Source organism: Pogona vitticeps, chromosome 3, assembly GCF_051106095.1.
Source record: "Pogona vitticeps strain Pit_001003342236 chromosome 3, PviZW2.1, whole genome shotgun sequence".
In the NCBI taxonomy this organism is placed as follows: domain Eukaryota; kingdom Metazoa; phylum Chordata; class Lepidosauria; order Squamata; family Agamidae; genus Pogona; species Pogona vitticeps.
Window position 1 is genome coordinate 145,226,392 of NC_135785.1, and position 23,105 is coordinate 145,249,496.

General features: G+C 38.8%; 1 protein-coding gene across 31 annotated transcripts in view; it reads right to left on the minus strand.

The window, feature by feature from the left end:
• Positions 1-23,105, minus strand: part of MYCBP2 (MYC binding protein 2) — a 251,648-nt gene that overhangs the window by 200,844 nt on the left and 27,699 nt on the right. For all 31 annotated transcript variants that reach the window (XM_078390789.1, XM_078390788.1, XM_078390804.1 and 28 more), the window contains exons 2-9: positions 22,728-22,803; positions 13,697-13,912; positions 13,423-13,576; positions 11,801-11,997; positions 9,291-9,533; positions 9,005-9,076; positions 7,132-7,228; positions 4,803-4,876 (exon numbers count right to left, since the gene is read on the minus strand). In XM_078390789.1, the coding sequence (XP_078246915.1) occupies positions 4,803-4,876; positions 7,132-7,228; positions 9,005-9,076; positions 9,291-9,533; positions 11,801-11,997; positions 13,423-13,576; positions 13,697-13,912; positions 22,728-22,803 (1,129 nt within the window). The remainder of the gene's footprint in view (positions 1-4,802; positions 4,877-7,131; positions 7,229-9,004; positions 9,077-9,290; positions 9,534-11,800; positions 11,998-13,422; positions 13,577-13,696; positions 13,913-22,727; positions 22,804-23,105) is intronic.

Here is a 23,105-nt window from a genome sequence, read left to right on the forward strand (position 1 = left end):
CTAACTCAGAATTCACAGCCAAGATCTTGCAGTTGGTCTCTGTCAGTATATTGAAAGAGGCCAGATACCAGGCTTTTTGGTGTTTATGTAAGAATTTACATCTCAGATCAAAAGTAATTCTCAGTTCTCCATCCTTCTTTGGGACTTTAAAATAGCAGGATACTTCATCCTCAAGTACTTGAGATGGTATTGTAGGTCTTACGGGGAGAGAGATGTAAATTCTATGGCATAGTCTTATTCAATGATGGTTAAAACCTGTTCCTTGCTGGTAACAGTGCATCAGGTTGAGAAGAGCGATGATAAAAAGAGTATGATGTCCTGCAGAAAGAGGATCCATGACATGAAGATCTTGGTTTGTAGACAAAGATTCTGCTTTTTGTGCCATTTGGTGGTGATTAGTCAGTTGTATTTCTAGCATTATGATTGTTTTCTGTAGTAGTATGAAGATGATGACAGTAAAGGCTTCTGTCAGTCCAACTGAAATCTAGAAAAGGGGTACAGATATAGCCTTCTCCAGTAAGATCTGTACTGTCACTATTGGTATTGGGGATAAAAGCCTATTCTTTTGGTGGTGTTTCTCTTCTTGTATAAACTGTCTATAATATCATCCATTTTTTGATTAAACAGAACTTCTCTGTTGAAGTATAGCTCTTCTATTCTGGTCCTCAAATCCTCAATTGAACCAGGGATTTTATTTGCAGAAGTGACGGCCACTTCTGCAAATAAAATTTTTCAGCACAGTCAGTTGCATGATATAATGTATGTATTTGCTATGTGACAAGGGCACAGAATGAGAGAGTTAGGATTCACTTATCCTCTGAGATACTGTCTAACAATGGCTGGATTTTATCCCAAAGGAAGTAATGGTAAGACCCCATAGCTCCTTGGTAACTGGCGATGTGAATGCCCAATGACACGGTAGAATACGTTCTTCTGTCCAACATAACCATTTCATGGCCATCTCTATTATTTCTTATGAGGCTGTGACATCCTTTTGCCCTGGTTTCAGAGGCCTCCAAAATAAATGAATTTGGTTGTGGATGCTTGAGAAGAAATGTAGTGTCTTTATTGGAGATTTTCTATTTTTCCAAGTGTCTTGAGGCAGGCTGTGAGGTAAATGGTTTATTCCATGATTCCTAGACCAAACTGAGCAAAGATGATAACATGTTAACATAAACAAGAGTTGTAGTATCCTTATTTACCTGAATATAAACTAGATCAGGTTTGTGTAATGTGGGCTTTGAGCTACCAACTGTAGAGGTTTCACCCTTCTTAGTATTAAATCAGAATAAGAATGGAAGTCCTCAGATGGCAAGGGAGGGTTTACATCTCCCACATTGGACTCAGGGATGGTAACTAGTAAAGATGGAGAGTTAGAGACAGTGGAATGAGAATCCTCACTGAGTCTTGAGTGTTCTTTTTCCATAGTACACTTTGATGTCCTGGAATGCTTCCCAGATGCAGAAAAAGCACTAGTAAGTGGACATTTTCTGCAGGTTTTGTTGGTTTGGAAAAGTACCTGTGCTTGTGACTTGGCTTGGAGGTCTTGAGTGGCATCCCCATGGGCCATATGTTGCTTTGATAGGCCATGATTTGCAAAAGTCTTTCGTCAGCTCAGACTCTGAGCCAGACGAGAGGGACAGAGGACAGGGAGGAAAGGAGTCTTTTTTCTCTTTTTTAAGTTTCTTTGATTCTGAAGCCAACAGTGAAGATGGTTCTTGGGACATAACTGACCATCAATGTCAACACTGCTTGGATGACCAGAGCAGTGACCTAGGTGTATGTTGCCAACTATGTTTATGGGTAACTGACCTGGCAGACTAGTCGGAAAATGATGGAGATAGCAAAACAGACTGTGTCAGTTCTGAAGCCCTCAATGTAAAGACATCTCTTCAAGCATGTGTCAATTGCTGAATGCTCTTATGCAAGCCAGAATACACAGGAGATTTCAACATCAGTCAAGATTCTGCATCAGATGGAGACTTTGAAACTGACCATTCCTATTTCTGAGGAACTGTCAACTTAGGAGCCAGGTGTTTGTGGCTCCATACTCAATTCTGAGTGCTCCTGCTCCACTGTTTTCGGTATGGAGTTTCCAGCAATTTCAATGCCCAGCTTCCATGCCAATCGGGCATAGGGGGATACAACACCATACCCCTGAGACAATCAGGATGTTTCTCTTTGTGCATTCCAGGGAAATCAAAGAATGTTGGAGGAAAATGCCATTCTGGTCCTGGGTATGGCCCTGGATAGAATTGGGATGTCACACTATAGTAATATTGTGGAGGACCTCTTGAGTCTGACATGGCCTCTTCCTGCAGCTGATGGGTTTTGTGGAGGCTCTTTCAATGGGGAGCATTTATCTCTCATACCATTAAAACAGACTCTGGAGATTACTTGTGATCAGCCCTGACCTGCAAGGGGGTTTCTGGTTGTAAACTTCCCTGTAGTGGAGAAAACGCACTCAATGTTTGTTGGGTAAACTGACTCTGCTCTGGAGATTGACTAAACATTGGAGATAGTGGATAAATTTCGGACATCTCATCCTCTGAACCTGAATCAAAGCACACAAATTCATCTTGTTCCTTATCTAAACTGGGGGGAGGTGATCTGGTTAACTGTGGTTCTTGAAATGTCTTTGAGGCTGTTGGCTGTTCTTTATGGATTTCTTTTCTTTGAAACCAATGCCAATGTCACCCTCTAAGAATTAGAATTTGGGGCTGACAGTGCCCTTAAGGTCTGTAGGATGCTGCCAATATCAAGAGATGGTAATTGCACCATCTCAGCCTCTGGGATAGGACGTGGTGGCGCTGCTGGCTAAACCGCAGAAGCCTGTGCTGCAGGGTCAGAAGACCAAGCAGTCGTAAGATCGAATCCACACAACGGAGTGAGTGCCCGTCGCTTGTCCCAGCTCCCACCAACCTAGCAGTTCGAAAGCATGCAAATGCAAGTAGATAAATAGGGACCACCTTGGTGGGAAGGTAACAGCGTTCCGTGTCTAAGTCGCACTGGCCATGTGACCATGGAAGATTGTCTTTGGACAAACACTGGCTCTATGGTTTGGAAACGGGGATGAGCACCGCCCCCTGGAGTCGAACACGACTGGACAAAAATTGTCAAGGGGAACCTTTTACAGCCTCGGTTAATTTCTGAAAATCTTGAATCTCGGCAGTGGGTTCCAATTGGAGGTTGGTTGATGATTTGCTTGAAGGGTGTCTTACAAATAGACACTGATGGAACCAAGGGTGCTTACTGAGACAGTGAAGCAATTTATCCCACAGGTGAAATTTAAATGCAACTGGGGATAGGGGTATTCGTAATGGTATATAAGTACATATATCCGCACACAGCTCGACTTAATGAGAGTCCGGCTCCTAGGGCCAGCCCGTCCACTCACACATTCTGCTGTGGCGGCAACCCCGCTCATCCTTCCAATTGCGCCTGGAGCACCACTCGCTTCCCACTCAGCTGGTCACTCCAGGCAGGAGGAAGGAAAACAAGTCTCCCTGCATGGATACGAATACAAGTACCCCCATCTCTAATCACAACCTTCATGAACTTGTGGCAATGGTGACAAGTTTGTGTCTGGTGCCTAATGGTAGAGTGGGCGGCATATAAGTTGAATAAATAAATAAATAATGCAGCATAAGCACTTATTTATTTGCTTTATTTACATAAGTGCTTATGTCTTAGAATATCCATCGTTGTGGGGGATCTTGTTACCACATGAAATGCACTTTTTAAACAGGCCTAAAAGAGACATAAAAGATAGGAAAGCCTTAGAAAGACAAACACTAATGGAAAGGCCTTACTATTACAAAGGCAGGGGAGCCTCAGAATGACAAAAACTAGCCATTTCACTAGCAATCAGTAACAATTTCATTCCATTTTTTAAAACAACAGGTTTTTGAAAGGACAAACCAACAAAATAGCTCTTAGTGCATGTTTCTTTGAATACTCTCAGCAGCAGCTAAATGAAATGGATAACCACTAGGTGCAGGAACAAGTGCAGTAGGGGGTTTATTCTATAGGCTTTCTCTTTAAGCTCCAGAATGTTATGATGAGTTTCTTGCAGGCGCAGAAATATACACATGTATAACTCACAGAGACTATGAAGTCTTGCATTTCCTAAATGGAAATGGTTGGAGGATTTGTATCAGAGGTGACACTTGAGAAGAGGGGCTTAAAACATTTCATTCTGTAGTTCAATCTTTTAAGTTGATATTAGCCACAGAGGAGAAGGCATTGAAGTACAGTTGTATATGTATATTTATCTCTCTGTGGCAAAGAACATTTCAAGTAAGATGTCTGTATGGTGTGAAGTTAGATCCATTGAAGAAATTAGAAACCATCTAAATGTCTAGATGGCCAAAATAAGTACCTTTTAAGAATAAATCTCATTCTGATTTTTAAGCTATAATTCTTATTTAACAACTTGCAGTTCTAAACAAATGGCACAGTAGCCAGTATAAGCAGAATTCCAGTGCAGAATACATGAACAGAAATCTAGTGGTCATTCAGTTGATGCATTTTTAAATGTTCACCAGTACAAACACAGGTGCTTATACAATCATAGGCATCCTTCAGTCACGAGAGACTATGGTTACGTATCTAAAATCATCTGTACTGTATAAAATATTGTAAAACATTTAAATTAAAACACTGCAAATGGAGATATGTAACACAAAGCTTAGAGGTGTAATAGATGCAAAGCTCAGAAGCTAATATTTGCATTATTCAGTAACTGATGGTCCCATGACTCAACCCTCCAAAACAAAAATTAGTGGATACTCCAAACTTACATCTCTACAAGCTGCTATCTGATTAATATATTCCCCATCAGTGAAAAGGATGTTCTGTCCATCAGTTTGGCAATCTGTAGAATAAAAAAGCATTATAGATGAATGTTACCTCTTAATCTTCCATAAATGTTCATTTGCACAAAACAATAAAAACTCTAAACAGAAAGAAAATCTATAAAAATATTAATGTAGCTATGTTACGTTAAGTAGCTATGTTAGTATGTTGCAGCAAAAATGGAGCTCTGTATTATATTAATTAACTGATTATTGCTATGTATTTCTTCAAAATTATACTTTAGCATATAAAATGAACCTAGGATATTATCGAATCATTTCTGAATTGCATGTTTGGATAACATACACTGTACATAAACACACAAATAGATTATTTGTTACTGGAGGGGCAATGTACCTGACATTCACTGGCATGTTTCTTAAAGTTAAAATTCACACAATTTCTACATTTAAGATAAAATATTAGTAAAGTGGTGCCTCGCTTTACGATTGCTCCGTTTAATGTCAAAATCGCATTACGATTAACTTTTTACGATTGCTTTTGCGACAGTTTTACGATGTTTACTATGGGGAAATTTCGCTTTGCTATGATCGGTTCCCTGCTTCGGGAACCGATTCTTCGCAAAACAATTATTTTCTTCCAGCTGATCGGTGGTTTCAAAATGGCCGCCGGGTAGACAAAATGGCCCCCGCTGTTTTCTGGGACAGATTCCTTGCTGCACAGGCAGCGAAAATGGCCACCCTATGGAGGATCTTCGCTGGACTATGAGTTTCCAGCCCATCGGAACGCATTAAACGGGTTTTAATGCATTTCTATGTGCTTTTTAATTTCGCCTTACGACGTTTTTGTTCTACAGCTATTTTGCTGGAACGAATTAACGTCGTAATGCGAGGCACCACTGTAACAGAAACCTAGAAATTTCTGTGTGAGAGTCATAGTTTAACTGTTTTTATTGAACATGCTATGTGTATTTACCCATGTAGGTGTTGCCTTATGACACAACCATTAACTGAGAGTCTATCCTGTTTTTAAATGGCAATCATGCCACTCCAAAATTCAGGCATAATAGGCACACAAAGTTTCAATAAGCCGCCCTAATGGTCACAGAGATTTCAGGCCCCAGTGAAACCTGCCAAACTGCTTCCCACTCCTTACTTCTTATAGTGGGGTCAGCTAAGCTACCATCTATTATAGCCCAAGGATGTTCTTCTCCTGATCCCTATTCCATCCAGGAAAGACCCTATGGGATTTGAACTGGAGGACAATTCCATAACTTGAAACCAGAATACCAAAAAAATATTTGATTTCCATACCCTAGGCTGTAACTGGTGAGCTGATATTAAACACATACAGTTTAAAACTGAAATCAGACCTAAAAGATTGAAAAGGTGAATAGGAAAAACATTTCAGTGAGCACAAAATGAAGATATGAAGTATTTTAACCTGCCTATAGTGCAAAGATGAAGAATGTGTTGCCTTCTTATTGTGAATAAACTGCAACTTCCACTATCCATCAGCTCTGAGCTGATGGGAAGTGGAGTTTAACACCATTTGAAGCATTCACCATACACATACACACACACCATCTTACAAAGTCCATATCTAAAGACTAAGTGAAATCTAAGTCAACAGAGTAAAATCAAGGTCTTTTCCAACAGTCCAGGCATTACTGTTATTTCTGTACAACAACCTTGCTGCATCTATCTGTTAGATGCCTCAAATCAACATCCAGTGCTATATGCTTCAGAGTCAAAAACATGCTAAAATTACTTGGCTTTGTAGATAGGATGTAATAACTTTGATCTTCCAGAGCCTTGGAAAACAGCATTTCCAAAACTAATATACAAAACAGACCTCAATCTGTCATGTAAGAGAGCCTATTCCACTATCAGTTGATGAGTTTCCAGGTGTTGCTGGCATTCCAGAAGCAGAGTGCAAAGCTGTCAGCAGGTTTTACAGAACATTATAGTCTGTAGCAGCAGAAGCATACCATTTCATGAGCACATATGCTTTGACAAAAAGATTTCCAGAAAACAAATTTGTATGTAGAATGCTCACAGATGGGCTGTGCTAGCTACTACTTTGTTGGTGAAAAGGTGGTAGAAGAGATTATCAAGTGATCTGCTGTAGTCACTTATGAGTCTTACACACTGATGTTCTGTTAAAATATATTTTCTAAATTGTTATTAAGTCAGTAGTGAAATGAGACATTCCCTGGTTAGTAATATACAATGATCTTCACATGAATTATGTATCTTCCAAATAAGGAACTTTATAACAAGCAGTTTCTAAAAACAAAGAGTTTTTCAATACCTGGCAAAGTTACTGTACCATCTTGCTCCAAAGATTCAGGATTTATCCTTATGGCTGTCATGCTATGATTGTTCACATCTCTGTATAACAAATAACCCTGTAAGAATATGAAAGAGTGATTACAACAATTTAAGAACTGTGTTCATGGTAACATAACCATACGCCAATTAGTCTTTTGTCGTTTATTTATTTGAGTGTATTAAAAAAGGTTGGGCAGGTGCATGCTAAATTCTATGTGAACACACACCACATTTTAATAAATCGATCAATTAAACTTTAAACTAACCCCAAATCAGTCTCAAAAAGTGCAAAACCTCAATGCACTCAGTATGACAACAGACATGCAATCTATAATAGTAAAATATCATTAAATTAACAGTTGAGTCTCTGTGAAGGAAAATGAAGGCATATATAACCAAGCTATAACAAGAACTCTCAATCTATATTCTCACTACCCTTACACCGACTTATTACTAGAAAACAATAGATGTCAGCAGCATTTATGAAAAAACATGTTAAGTGACCCTTCATAATATTATTAAGGAGTCCAATGTGGGATAAAAAGAAAAATATCCAACACTGTGAGTGGAGACACTTAGCTTAAAAATCTAATCTCCCACTCCCCTCTCCAGATCAAACATTGTTCATCACATAAGGATCCAATAAACACCAAGTGGCCAAGAGGAATACATGTTAAGTGAAATCATGCAAAACCAAGCCACCATGGACTGAAAACTTCAAGATTTCTCCCTGGGAGGGCTCGCTATATGCTGCAGGCTGGACATCCTAGCTATTTACTACTTAAAATGTTCACTCCACCAGCACAAATACCAAAGAACAAGCAATACAGTAGACAGCTAGGTAGTTCAGAAAAGTATGTTGCCAAGCATTTATCTTTAAAATGGCCAGCTTCTGATGGCTGTAAGAACTGAAGATTTTTCCTTGTAGTCATCTTAAAAGTAAATTAGGATAAATAATCCCTATCCCTTTTGAAAATCTTTACAAAATTAATTTTCTGACTAGCCTAATCTGAATGTAGTTCTGTATTCTTCTAGGCATTTATATCTTTCACCATCTAAAACTATCACTCAAAAGAATTGGCTGCCTTTGCATTTATTCCAATATATATTCAATTATACACAAAATGAATGGGTTAGATCTATATTTTGGCACATACAGACTGATATCCTGATGGCGTTATGTTCATGTTGCACAATGAAGATGATATTATGCAGTGATGAAAAAGTTTAATTTATTTTGAAACATCCTATCTTATCCCTCCCTCCGCTTCCGATTCTGAAGCTCCCTAGGGATCCCTTATGTCTTTGGAAAAGCCTTTGGTGCCTTTGGATTGAGGGGAGGGTGTTTTTAATATCAGAAAATCACTGTTTGAGATCCCACTAACAGATTGGGATCATCCCTGCCTATCCAGTGGTGATTTTCCAATATGAAAGGCTCCTCTCCCCATCTGAAGGCACCCGAAGGCTCCCAAGGGCAAAAGGGATTCCCAAGCAGTCTTGGAACCAACAGGGAGGTGGAAGTTTTACATTGGATTGAACTGAACATTTCTATTGCTGGACAATGAAGTCATCCAGGTTAAACAGTATAAAATTACACTGATAGGATTTCAGCCACTGATTTCCTTGCTTCCCTTTCTGCTTGGGCCTTTCTAGGCCCCTAGAAAACCCTACATTATTCAATGGATGAATTTTCATATATATGGTCAAAGGAGAGGTCCCTGAAAACACAGCAAAAATGCATTCTACCAGCAGAAGGCACATCTTGGATCCACCACACAAGGTTAGTGTATCTACTATAAACATGTTTCATTTCAGATGAGATTTCTTGATACTGCTTGCAGTATTTTTCCTACCTGAGCATAACCCAACCAGGACTTCTTCTCTTTTCTGTTTCTGATGCGATATGTTGAATTGTATATGTGACCCTATAAAGTAGCAGAATAATAGTTATACAATTGTTGGAGTGGCAATTCAAATGGAAGCCAAACAATTAAAATAAAGGAGCACTGGTTAATAACTTCTACAAAATTATTTTCTTAAAACATCTTCAGATTTATTGCTCATAAATTAGTGTGTATGCTCACTTGAAATACAAATTCCTAAAAACTCTAACAACAAAAAGTTCAAAATATACCTTACCCTGACTGTTCCACTGTATCCAGAGCCAATTTTGTATAGTCCATCCTTGCATAATAAATACAAAAAGTAACCGTCACTCTGAAGGAGACAGTGGTCATCCTCATCAACAGATATTTCTTTCAATGACCACTTATGCATTAGGGCTGCTTTCTTAATTCCATTGCTAAACCAGTCTTGGATTTGTATTTTACCCACTAAAACTGCTTGTACACTTCTCTGAAGGGAGTTCAATATAGTTGGCACCTAAATAAACAGAACATTACACAACTATCAGTTACTATTACAAACATTAAATCAGTAACACTAAAATGGACCAAAAACAGGATTATCTGAGAGTTCTTTGATTTTAATTAATGTAGTATCAGTTATAATATTGAAAATAATTTTTCTGTGTATAAGATGGAATTTCCATATTATCCATATATAAAACCCAATGTTTTAAACAAAACAGAACATATTTTATTTAGTAATTAGGTAACATTTACATAACAGTACTGTCATATTATGCATCACACTTTAATTTTATTCAGCCTCTGGGCTCAGGACTCTTGGACATTAAGAGTCCCTGTTCCATCTGAGCACTGTTGCAATTGGTTTGTTCAGCGTCAGCTGATGTCAGTTACATAAGGCTCGTGACTGGAGGAAGCTAAGCCTCCTGATTCAAGGCAGCTAAGTCTCCTGATTGAAGGAAGCCTGTTTGAAGAGGCAAAGTATGGGCCATTTTGTTCTCGCCTCAGCTTACTTCTGTGTATAAGATGACCCTCAATTTGTAGTTTAACGCTTTTAGGAAAAAGTAGTGTCTCATATACAGAAAAATATGGTATATTTCACACAAATTAAAGAAAGAAGTTAAGTTAGATAGTGCCATAAGCATCAAATGGGTACCTGTTTGCTATAAGTAGCCGTTCTTAGTAAGAATTAAAATTAGCTGTATCACTTGTCATTTTTCCCTTCACAAAATCCAAAATAATGTTTAATTCAGAGCTCTACTTGGTTCACGGTGATTTACTTCTTAATAACTAGAACTTAACTAAACTTGGGGTTAAAGTGGACAAACTTGTTGAAAAATAGTTTCTAATCTTTTTGGTTTTAACACCATTCTCTCATCCCTCATTGTGGCTCTAATCTTTCTTGTTTGTTTCAGTTATGTTGTTTTATTTTTAATCTTTGTAAGCCATTTGGACATATGCAATGGGATTCTTTTTTCAAAAAATTGCCTATTTCACAAACAGCTTTCCAATCTTTCCTCAGTTTCAACATGTCTGCTTTAAAAAAAAATACATCTAAATTTTTCTCCAACACTTGAAAATAGTTATATTTTCCTTTGGATCAAGGCTGCTACATTTCATGTTCAAGTAGACACACTACAATTCTCAAGAGCTGACTCAGGCTATGACAATACTGATAAGCCAAATCCAAGCAATCCAGCTTTGCTATGGCTCGATCCATAGCCTATTTTATACTTCTATTCAGGTTAGGTGAACACATAGACACTGTGGATTTAATCCTATGTGTTTCAATTTGCACCAGACCATAGCCCCTCTTCCTTTGATCCTACCCTCTGTTGATCCCCAGCTCTCCCTTTATGATTTATTGTAAAGCCAGTGTTGTGTGGTGCTAGGGAAGAGGGAGTTTTCCAACGTTCTCCGTAACATACAAATACATGCGCACACACCACAGAAATGTGATGGTCTACTGTACTTCATCAAAACTGCTCATATTTCAGATTGATTTCTGTCTCTTTTTTGTCTGTACAGAGATGATCTAGTGCTAAGCTAATGTTATCAGTGTAGTAATAAGGTGATCTAGTGCTAAACTTGGTACCTTGCTTTAATTTTTTTTTAATTTCAAGGCATCTAGGGAGAAAGACCACAGGGATGGGTGTTCCTGCTGCCCAAAACATCACATCTCTCATGTCAGCAGAATACCAACACCCCACCCCTGTCATTTTGGAGAACGAAGCAACGTTGCTTCTTACATCACTCTTTATGGGTGATCTAATGGTGAAAGCATTGTTCAAATCACTCTCGCTTAAAGAATGTAGAAGCCCCCAGTGGAAGGGGAAAAACTCCACATCTGAGGCAAAAAGGACCAGGCTGATTCACATTGGTCTTTATGTCATATGATGACTTTTTAAAAGTTTGAATTCATCTGTTCTGCTTCCAAAGAAAATCTCATAATGTTTGCCAGTATAGTCACAGCCTCAGACATTTTACCCTGAATAATTTCAGAACAGGATGAGATACACCTGTCCAACTCATGAAAATAACAAGGTATATTTATGTTAACTACTCAAGGATTCAAATTCATTACTTGTGGTCTGCTGAACATGACCCTTATCAGATAAATTAGGCTAGTGTCCACGGAAGCTCATATCAAATAAAATGTATTAGCTTTGAAATGCCACAAATTGCTCATCTCTGTTAAAACACCAAGTAACTTTCTTCAGATCAGGACCAGATACAATGTTAATACAATATTTTAAATTTACAACTGCTATGATAAAACACCTGGATAGTTTGACAAGCATGACTCCCATTGTTGGTAAGGATAGCAGATATTGCCTGCAGTGTTCTTCCAGTTTCTCCCCAGGCAGCTACAAGACTGAAGAGGCAAGCGCATGAAAGTGCTGTCAAAGACTGGCCAGTACTATCATTCATTCCTGTACTCCGAACAGTTATTTCTAGGAGAAGCTGGAACAGGGACTCTGAAGATGAAACAAAATGTTTCTTACATGAAGCAAAGTTACTGAAACACAATCAAAAACTAACTAGCACATACTGAATAAATACTGTCAACAAAGTTAAGTAAGTGCTCTGGAAGAATTACTGAAATTTCCTTTCTACAATTAACTCTCAATTGCTTACTGAAAATTTTAAGGACACAGTACATATCCGTTCACTATTAGAAAGAACCCTACATTTTGAAGCTGAAGTGTTCAACCCCCTGCTTAGGAATATGCAAATAGTATCATTCTGCAGCACAAACATATGTGTGTGAGATTATTTCAGACTTTTAAGCACAAAGTTCCATTCACAGAACAACACTCTGGAATGCACCTACCTTCTGTACAAATAATACTGTATGTACAGTATTATTTGTACAGTATTACTATTTGTTTGTTTATATGCCACCTTTCTCCTAGAGGATCCAAGGCAGCTTATGGTAGTATTAAAAAATTAAAAACCAAATAAGAAATTATTACAATATTAAAAAAGCTTTAAACATATATTATATTAAATTTTGTAAAAAGAGCAAGATAAAAAAGGTAAGTAAAACAAAGAATAAAATGCTCCCTTTAAAATATCTCATTGATCAACCAGTCATTTAAAGAAAAGCCCATCTGAAGGGAAAGGTCTTCATCTGCTTACTAATGTGATTTGGCAAATAATAGTCATAACAGATACAAGTACAGTAATGTTTGTTTACATTAAAAAATAGATTATAAGGTTACATAAGTTTGGAAGATGACTTGCATGTATATATAAAGAAATGCCTCAACTGAACAAAAGACAGGTTTGCCCTAATTCTGCTCTGCAATGATTACTGGCAATTAAAAAACACTGAAATACCTTTGACTCTACATTGTATCCAAGCAATGTAAACAAACAAGGAGCTTTCACTGCCTTCAAGAGGATGGAGTGGCATATTAATTAAATTGTCTCAAGGATCTTTCTTTTCAAGTATTAACCCAGCAAATTCTCTACATTTAATCACATTAAGGAAACCACACACAAAGAGGCACATCAATATTATACTCTTAATACAATTAGCAATGTTTAAATCAGGATCTGGTTGATTACCATTATGTCAGCCTTTTGTCTTTGGAAAGGATTTAGGAAAATCTTAACACAGCAAAGGTAATGTTATTCTAAGCAGAAGACTTGGAAAACACTCACAAATAGTTCTGTACCTCTCATTCTCTCTTTCATTTCCTACAGCTTCTTTTCATGATAATATAGTATTTTTATTTGCTTATGTTAGGTTGCAAGCAGGCTCATAATTTTATATTTGAAATAAAATACACAAATATTCTCTGCCAGATGTCAAGCATATTTTCCAGAATGGGTGATAAATATTGTCAAATGTGCTATTTTGAAAAATCAGAATTTAAATTGCAGGAAAAAATTACCTAGAACTTCAGGAGGTTCTGACTGGAGACCTTCTGGTTGCTGACCCTGAAGTACATTAAGAAGAGCCTGAAGACTTCTCAGACAGAGGGCTGGATGAGAAAACCTTGTTTCCTTGATAAGTTCAAACACTTCACACAGCCCAATTTCAATTATCTAAAGCACAGAATAATAACTCCTGTTACAAATAATATACTTTGTGTTCTAAACAACAGATCACTTCAAAGAGTATGATGGCAGCATGACAATGTGACAGAAATATCAAAATTTACTTGCCTTCGGAAGCTTGATTGGGGGCTCCTTAGCCTCCTCTTCTTCCTCACTATCGGAATCACCACTCTGCACAGTATTTTTTGAAGCCAAAGCTATTGAGGCTTCCCTTTTTTGCCACTCTAGAACACAGTGCCGGACATTGCAGTAGACGTTGAAAGCTGAAGGGTTGCTGTGAAGCTTGATGTCTGGTATGGTTACCATATTATCCATGTTTTCACTCTGATAAGAACAAGATATCTCTCTTGCAGTTAGCACTTCAGAAAAAGTTTCATGCTGTGTTTAGAGAGGCATTCATCAAAACAACATTCTTTTGACAAGCTACCTCTTTCTGCTTGGGTAATAGGTAAATTATTCTTTTAACTCCAAAGCATCAAGAAAGGAGAACAATCAGGTTTACAACTGTAAAGAACAATAAAAGCTGGTATACAGAAATCATGAATTTGAGATAACTAACTTTTTTATCAAATATGGTTTCTCTATATCTGCTCCTGAGACAAGCCACTACTAGTAGAACTTTTTTTTCTTACTTAGACTCCCTGCAGGAATTACTTATAAATTAACTAAAGGAAGGATGTCAAGCTATAACACAGTATGAGTTCACTCATTAAGCAGATTTCACAGCCAGTTTCTCCAGGGGCGTGGCAGCAAGAAGATGTGTGTTGAACAGCTGCAGCAGTTTTAATTAAGGACAGAAATGATGCCCACCTGCTCCTGCAGCCCACAATGTCCTCCTTTCCATCACTGCCACTGCTGTCACGACCATGCAACTGTAAAGGTACATTTGCTTGAAATTATGTGATGCTTCATCACATTTTCTCTGGCAACCGTATTTACTACAGCTAGAATGCATTACACTAACCCTCATTGCAGTAAATAAGTACAATACAAAAGCCAGTCACAGATCCTAAGCATTGTGGATCATTATGTCTCAAAGCACAAACTGCCACAGATCTCTAGCATGGATTCCAGTGGCTGCCTTTCCTATTTTACATGCTTATAGTAAACAGCACCCAGCCGGTGAAACATAATGACACAGAGACTGAATAAGTCCCTGATTCAAATTTCTTTTCTGTCCTGAACTTACTGTGTTAGGTAAGCCACAATCCATCCATCAATCCTATCTTTACACAGAAGCCAAAATCCAGTAGTCTATCCCATCTTTAATCAGAAGACAAAAGGGCTGATTTAATCTTCCAAGAATATCATGAGGACCACAAAAGATAATGCATATGAACCAATCTGACTTTCTGTATAAATGCTGAGTAGTGTATTGCTATTACTATGCTCTGAGTACTCATGCCAAACCAAATATAATTACAGTACATTTATGAACAGCTCTGAAAGTACAGAATCAAAGAGCTTTCTCCTCTACATCTCGGTAATAATTATAGAAAGAATGGGGTCAAAAGAAAAGCTGTTCTCTTCCTGCTTACCTACCAATGATACCAAATGAATCACTGGAAGTGTACAATGACTCAGGGTAGCTCTATTATTTTAAAAAAAAGCTTACACTACCTCCAGCTTCATTGCTCTGAAGAGGGGGGGAATCCAGAAAACACACAGACATAGCAAAGTCACACAATAATAATCTATGTTGGTAAGACTAGCAAACAAACTCTCAGGATATATATGTTGGTTTTTATGATACTACAATATGCAAACAGAACTATGTGACAGGTCACATTCAAAAGAGTAACATCTTCCTGACTCATTTTCAACCAAAACAGAGAATCACAAGTAGTGGATGAGTCTGTTCAAAAGAATACTTAATTTTAGTACAGTGGTGCCTCGCTTAACGATGTTAATTGGTTCCAAAAAAAGCATTGCTATGGGAAAACATTGTTAAGCGAAACGCGTTTTCCCATAGAGATGCATTGAAAATCGGTTAATCCGTTCCAATAGGCACGGATTGCCTTCCTTAAGCAAAAAAACCCATAGGAAACATCGTTAAGTGATACAATGTTTCCTCCATTGGAATGCATTGAAGCCTATTCAATGCATTTCAATGGTTTTGCGATGTCCATTTTTGAAAATTTAAGTGTGTCTTAAAAGGTTCAAAAACTGTTTTAAATGCTTGGAATCGTTAGTGCACCTTCTAAAACGGGTGCAAACTTAATTTGGCTTTGATCTGACTTTTCGTTAATTTTTGCTGATTTTTCCCCCCACCAACTTTTGACAGCTGTCAAAATTTGACAGCTCCATTGTTTCCTATGGGGGAGAAAAAAATTCACAATAAATTAACAAAGACTCAGAACGAAGCCAAACTAAGTTTGCACAGGTTTTGCAAGGTGCTCTAACGAATCCAAGCATTTAAAACAGTTTGAGTCTTTGTTAATTCATTGTGAATTTTTTTTCTCCCCCATAGGAAACAATGGAGCTGTCAAAAGTTGGGCTCCATTGTTTCCTATGGGGGAGGAAAAAATTCACAAAAAATTAACGAAAAGTCAGCAACTGTTTTAAATGCTTGGGTTCGTTAGAGCACCTTCTAAATCGTGTGCAAACTTAGTTTGGCTTTGTTCTGAGTCTTCGTTAATGTTTTGTGAATTTTTTTCTCCCCCATAGGAAACAATGGAGCCCAACTTCTGACAGCTCCATTGTTTCCTATGGGGGAGAAAAAAATTCACCAAAAATTAACGAAAGGTCACATCAAAGGCAAATGAAGTTTGCACACGTTTTAGAAGGTGCACTAACGATTCCAAGCATTTAAAACATTTTTGAACATTTTAAGACACTTTTAAAATTGAAAAAACGTTAAGCGAAACAGGGGACCTAAAAATGCATTCGCTATGCGTAGCATGGTCCCGAAATCGCTAAGCGAAAATCGCCCATAGGAAACATCGTTAAATGATGCATAGAATTCTTTAAAAAAACATCATTAAGCAAAAACATCGCTAAACGAGGCAAGTGTTAAGCGAGGCACCACTGTATATGGATAAATTTTTGAAAGGGGAAAAAGACATGGATTTTGGTTGCATCATCTTTGAATTCTATTACAGGTCTTATTCACTTTGGTAACTATAGTTATAGCTAAGCAACCTGTCCTTTCCAAAAAGACATGTGGAGTCAGGTCCCAATTTCATGGTCTAGGACAGGGGTCCCCAACCCCCAGTCCGTGGCCCAGTGCCGGTCCGTGGGCTTCCTGGAACTGAGCCGCGGTGATGGATCTCCGCCCCCCCACATGCACACACGGTGGGTATGTTGTGCTTGCGGAGGGGTATGTCACGCTTGCGGAGGAGCATGTCACACTCATGGGTGGGCGTGTCGCACTGGCAGGTGGGTGCACGAGTATGACGTGCCCACCTGCGAGTGCGGGGGTGTCTCCACCATAGCCCGCACCCCCCAACCAGTCCGTAGTCCCAAAAAGGGTTGGAGAAACTTTTGTGAAAGTTCAAGCTCCATAAAATTTATAAATTACAGATTAAAATCAGTGTCTTCAATTGTCCCCAGAAAACTGTTGTCAGAAGACATGCTGTAATTTACTCTTTGTGATGTATTTACACCAGCAAAACTTTAAAACAATTGTGAGGCCCAAATAATGCATTAGTGTAGACTAACAAGGTTACAAAACAATGAGTGATTGTGGTTATATCCAAACTGAGGGGTTTTAAGACAAATACAGTGGTGCCTCAAATTACAAACACCCCGATATACGACCATTTCAAGTTACGATCAGCTCCAGCCGCAAAATTTTGCTTCGACTTGTGGCCGGAGCTTCCAGTTACAAACAGAAAAAGGCAGGGGGAAAAGGCAGGGAATTCAAATTGCTAACCATTGGTAGGCGAAGAGGCTGCTTCTTTGTAGCTCTTTCACCCCAACGGTTAGAGTGAGTGTGATTCGAGGAGGCTTCGGACTGCCTGGTAAGGTAAAGCGCTGCTTTCTGCTTTTAAAAAACTGTTCTGGGTGGGTTTTGCAGCGTGGTTTTGGGCTGATTGGTGGGATTGTTTCTATGCTGTGATGGGTCTTACAGGGTTTATTTGTTTTTTGGTATGTCCCCCCCCCCATTTCCGATGGGGCTTGGAGGGTTTGTTTGCTTTTTCGGGTTTTCCCCTATTCCCGATGGGTCTTGCGGGATTTGCTTTGCTTTTTGTTTTGCTTTTTTTGCATTTCCAACGGGTCTTGCAGGGGTTGCTTGCTTTCTGCTTTGCTTTTTTGCATTTCCGATGGGTCTTGCACGGTTTGCTTTTCTTTTTCTTCCTCCCCCTTCAGCCGTAACGGATTAATCATGTTTCCAATGGGTCTTGCAGTGTTTTGTGTGGTGTTTTTTTGTTTTTTGTGGTTTTTTGTGATATTTTTCTTCAGGCGGAATGGATTAATTGCATTTCAATGCATTCTTATGGGAAATTGTGCTTCGACTTACAACCATTTTGAGTTATGACCAGAGTTCCAGAACCAATTAAGTTCGTTAAGTCGAGACACCACTGTAGTATTAGAAATGCTTGCAGATAGTACTTGCTTATTTTTCAACATTTCAGCTTATTTGTATTATGACAAATACAAATGCACATAAAGGTTCTTTGAGCGGTCATCCGTGAATTGACACATATGGGTTCATTCTAAAAGTCTTACAAAAATCTTTTAAGGACTGGGTTTCTGAAGATGCTGGATACTGCAGAGCCTAGTCACTGATGTGCTATTATTGCAGACGAATACACCGTAAGTGACAGCTGGGAAAGTCCTTGTTGTTTAATATGTAATAAAAACAAAAGATCGTGTGCAGCTTCAGTGGAAGGGAAGACCTCTGCAATGATGTGATGAAATCAACAAGCTTTTTCCATTTATAGCTATAATTGCATCTGGTGGAAGATCTTCTTGCCTCAGTCAATATATTAGATCAGGCAAAATCTCCAGGCTGTCAAACTGAGGCAGGGCAGATCTGGGTGGCATACCTCACCTTGGTCCTGAGTAATTAGGTCTGGAATTAGTGGAAGTTGATAGATGTCCATTGCCACTTGTTTAAATGTGGCAAACCAGGGCTGATGTGACCACCAATGGGCTATTAATATTGTGTTATTTTCATCTCAGTATAAATTTACTATGTGAATGGTATGGGAGGGAAGAGGTAAAATTTCTTCCATCAAGTTGTAAAAGTGTTTCTTAGCAATCTTTTCCCATGACCTGTTCAAGAAAAGTATTTTTGGCATTTTCTGTTGTGGCAGGGTCATGAATAAATCCACATCTGTGTGTTCCCCAATTGACAAATGTCAATGAAAACTTCCAGAGACACATTCCATTCATGTGTCAAGTTTGTCTGTCAGCTGAGTAGGTTGGCCTCTTGGGTGTCCTCCCCCACAACATAAACATATACTGGGTGGATGTGTCTCTCCAGGCACAATTCCCATAAACAATAAACAAACTGCCAGGTAGAGAAGGGTAGAGTGTATTAGTCCCTGCTTATTTATGTAACACATACAGTGGTGCCCCGCATAGCGACGTTAATCCGTTCCAGGATTAACGTCGCTATCCGGATTCTTCGCTATCCGGGCGGGGAAAACCCATAGGAACGCATTAAACTCCATTTAATGCGTTCCTATTAGGGAAAAACTCACCGGTGAGCGAAGAATCCTGGATTTGGCTGCCATTTTCGCTGCCTGGTAAGCGAGGGCAGGGCGCGAAAATGGTGCGGGCGGCCATTTTCTGCACCTGGCGGCCATTTTGGAACCGCCAATCAGCTGTTCCCAAAATGGCCGCTGGGTGCAGAAATGATCGCAATGCGATGTTTAGCTTATCTAAACATCACAATGCGATCGCATTAGCGACCGCAAAAAACAGGTCGCTATGCGGATTCGTCGTTAAACGGTGCGCTCGTTAAGCGAGGCACCACTGTACTGCCATGTTGTCTGTGGCCACTTGTACTGTCTGGCCTTGTACAAGTTTCCTGAATGCCTGAAATGCTTTTATCAAAACTAGCAATTCCAATTTGTTTATACTGTAGATAGATTTGTCAACCCAGGCAATGCACTCCTCAACCTGTAAGACTGATATCCGTTGTGACTTGAATGTGAGATCGTAGTTGCTTGAATGACCTCCCAAGTGACAGTTTGAACATGTGTGTCCACCACAGGAGCTGCTGCACAAGCTCCTTGGTGACACACAGCCTTTTCTTGTAGCTTTCTGTCAGGATGATAAAAGATCAAGTACCAAGCCTGCAGTGAATACTTCAGGTGAGCATGAGGAACTACAGATGTCAATGCCTTGAGTCTAATGTTTCCTCTAAGCTGTGTATGCTTGACCAGAACTCCATCAGGGCTGTGCAAAGGCAGCCCGCAGTTGATTTGTTTACTTCCATTTCAAATTATGTCCCACCCATCCTCGTGTACACAGAGCAAGGCTCCCACACAGCAGGACAGAAAATCTTAGGGAACATTGCTTGAGTTCCAGATGATTTGGGACTGTATGTGCTGTAACTGACAAATTCGGCTTGAACTTGTGGTCGTGATGTGGTCTTGAAGTGCCTGTTGGCAGGAAGGATGTGAACTCTGTCATAGCCATGCTGGATTATAGTTCAGACCGAATTATAAGTGGTGACGCTGTGACAGATGTTGCCAATGACATTAGTTTGGTGGTGCTGAGATGCCAAAGGGCTGTAGAGCAGTGGAGGATCATGGTTGGTGGGAAGTCAAAGCTGCTATTTAGAGTTCTTATCAGAGTATCTTGAAAGATTTATGGTCCTGTATTTAGATTTTTGGATAGGCTTGCAGGATTGAGAAGAGGATGCAGGAGGTGGTCTTACTCTATTGGAGGAGTATCTGATGGATGATGAAAAATAAGGACTCCTTCAGCAGGGACAGTAGGGCCTTTGATGGGATTGTGAGGAAAAACCTATGCATTTAGTCAAATTTATTTTCTTGTAGATTGTCCATAATGTCATATGTTTTGGTATGAAATAGGCCTTCACTGTCAAAGGGTAAATCCTCAGTATGAGATCTTGAGTCGTTTGATATGCCTGCAGATCTAAGCAAGGCAGAATGCCCGAGTGCCACAGCTACTGTTATATTCTTAGTGGTGTAGTCAGTATAGAAGGAAGCATCTCTTCAGTCACCAGGGCCATGGCCCCCTGCTGGAAGATAAAGGCTAAAACTTTCTTGTCCTCTGCCAGACTGTTAATGAGGGGATGTATTCTGATTCCCACTGCCACCTAATAATTGGTAACACTAATTCCCAAGGCACCAGTGGAGTATTTTCTTCTGCATGTCATATATATTTTCCATCCCTCTCTGTTGTTGGGAACTATATCTGGGCATCACCTGGATCTTGTCTAAGAAGCCTCATCTATAATAGAGTTTGTGTTAGGGTGTTCTGAAAGAAATGTGGCTTCTTTGTCATGGATCTTATACAAATTTTCCACCTGACTTGATGTTACAGGGAGGTAAGATGGCTTTTCCTATGATTCCTTCACAAGATCCAAAAGAAAAAGTAAAATACCAATGTGTACCAGTGCAATAGAATTTTTGTTGTTGTGCTTGTATGTTGGCTTTGGGGTGGAAGTGGTTGCTGGATTTTGAGCTGGAAAGCTTTGCCCATGCACAAGATGAGGTCGATGTAGGATGCAAAGTCCTCAGAGTGGGGGTGGTGGTTTAGCATCGTCAACATCAGAGTCAGGGGGTGCAGCTCATATGAAGGGTGAATCATTACATAGATCACTAACAGATTCAACTGAGCTGTTGGTGACATACTTTTTTCTTCTTGCATCTCAGATGTTTAGTATGTTATATTTTGCTGATCACATAATGATCAGCAGAAATGTTACTTAAATATTTGTTAGTTACTATTATAAGTATGCACACACACACACATTCACTCTAATATTCATGTATATTAAAGTAGCTTGACTAATTCTTTTCTTATTCCAAGCTCATACATTAATATATATATTCCATATATATGTGGAATTATTCCATATGTATAGCTTCTGACAGAAGGTCTGGCCAAGGCATCTTTTTAAAACAATACACAACAATGTTGGTACAACTAAACTCGGAGGTAACTATATGGAAAATGTTTTAAAATGTTCAGTTCCTAAATGACAGCAAAGTTATAGACTGAAGTAACCAGATAAAATTTTTATCTATCTATCTGTCTGTCTGTCTGTCTGTCTGTCTGTCTGTCTGTCTGTCTGTCTGTCTGTCTGTCTGTCTGTCTGTCTGTCTGTCTGTCTGTCTGTGGGCAGCTTACAACAAAGTAATTTCTTTCTGTTGATACAGAAAGGGCTTCCATACAGGAGAAAAACAGAGAACGTGCATTATTTCCTTCTGGTGGCAATCCTTTGAACACATCCAGTACTAATCTAGAGGCTGTCATTACACTGGGCTAGCTTTTCAAGCAGATGCGGGCAGCTTCAGGTAGAAACAGAAAAAACAGTTTGTACATGTATTTAAAATAGCAATACACAATTGTATTTGAACTATTCAAAGTTATTGTTTAGACAAGATTGAAATATTCCTATTAAATTTGTTTTAAAGCCGTCTAAAGCAGAGACAGATTGTTAAACCGGATATTTCACATTCATTGTATTTTGTGAATTTTTATTTCCTTGGCTGAAAACCTGTTGTCTAATGAAATAAATTGCAACTAGAGTAGACCCAAGGAATCAGTGGGGATTTGGTGAGTCAAGAGCTACAAAAGTTCCATTGATTCAATGAATCTATTCTAAATGTGACTTACTAATCTAAGCAACAGACTTTAGCCATTATTTGTAACAGAACTTTAGCTATTATTTGCATTCCATTTAGGTAATTCTGTATATTTTAAAACATTCTGTGTTCTACACAGAATCTTGGAAATGAAAATCTATATAATGTAGATTCACCTTGATAGGGAGGGAGAGCAAATAGTGCAAACTCTAAAAGCTAGATAGTTCACACATAAACTTAAAAATCCCTCCAAAGAAGTGGGGCCTCCTGAATTTATGCAGGTTATGACTAATATAGCAACTAACATTTCCCTTTCTAAAGATTTTGCTCCACCTTCCACTATTTCATCGATAGTTTAACTTAATAAATATGCTATTAACATAATAGAGAAGACCAGGATTTACCTTGTTGCGTGTTTTTGTTTTCAGCTTAGTCTTCTGCTTTCTTTTTAGCTTCTTCTTGCTTAAAAGTTTTTTACACCTAGGTGAAAGAAATACATAAGCATTACTCCATGATATGATGAAACTAGTACACGCTGGAGTATCAAATTTAGTGGCCTTTAGATCCTATTGCTCCATGCAAAACAGAAACAAAACGTTTATCATCAAAAGCCTGTCTTAAACTTATAATCTTAAAAATAAAAACGATCAATTTAATCTGCACATGAATCTCCTAACATCAGTTTAATCTGCACATGAATCTCCTAACATTGACACACTAGGCTTCTGTGTGGGCCCGTGAATTTAGAAAACAAACATTACCAATACTGTATAGTATCCAAA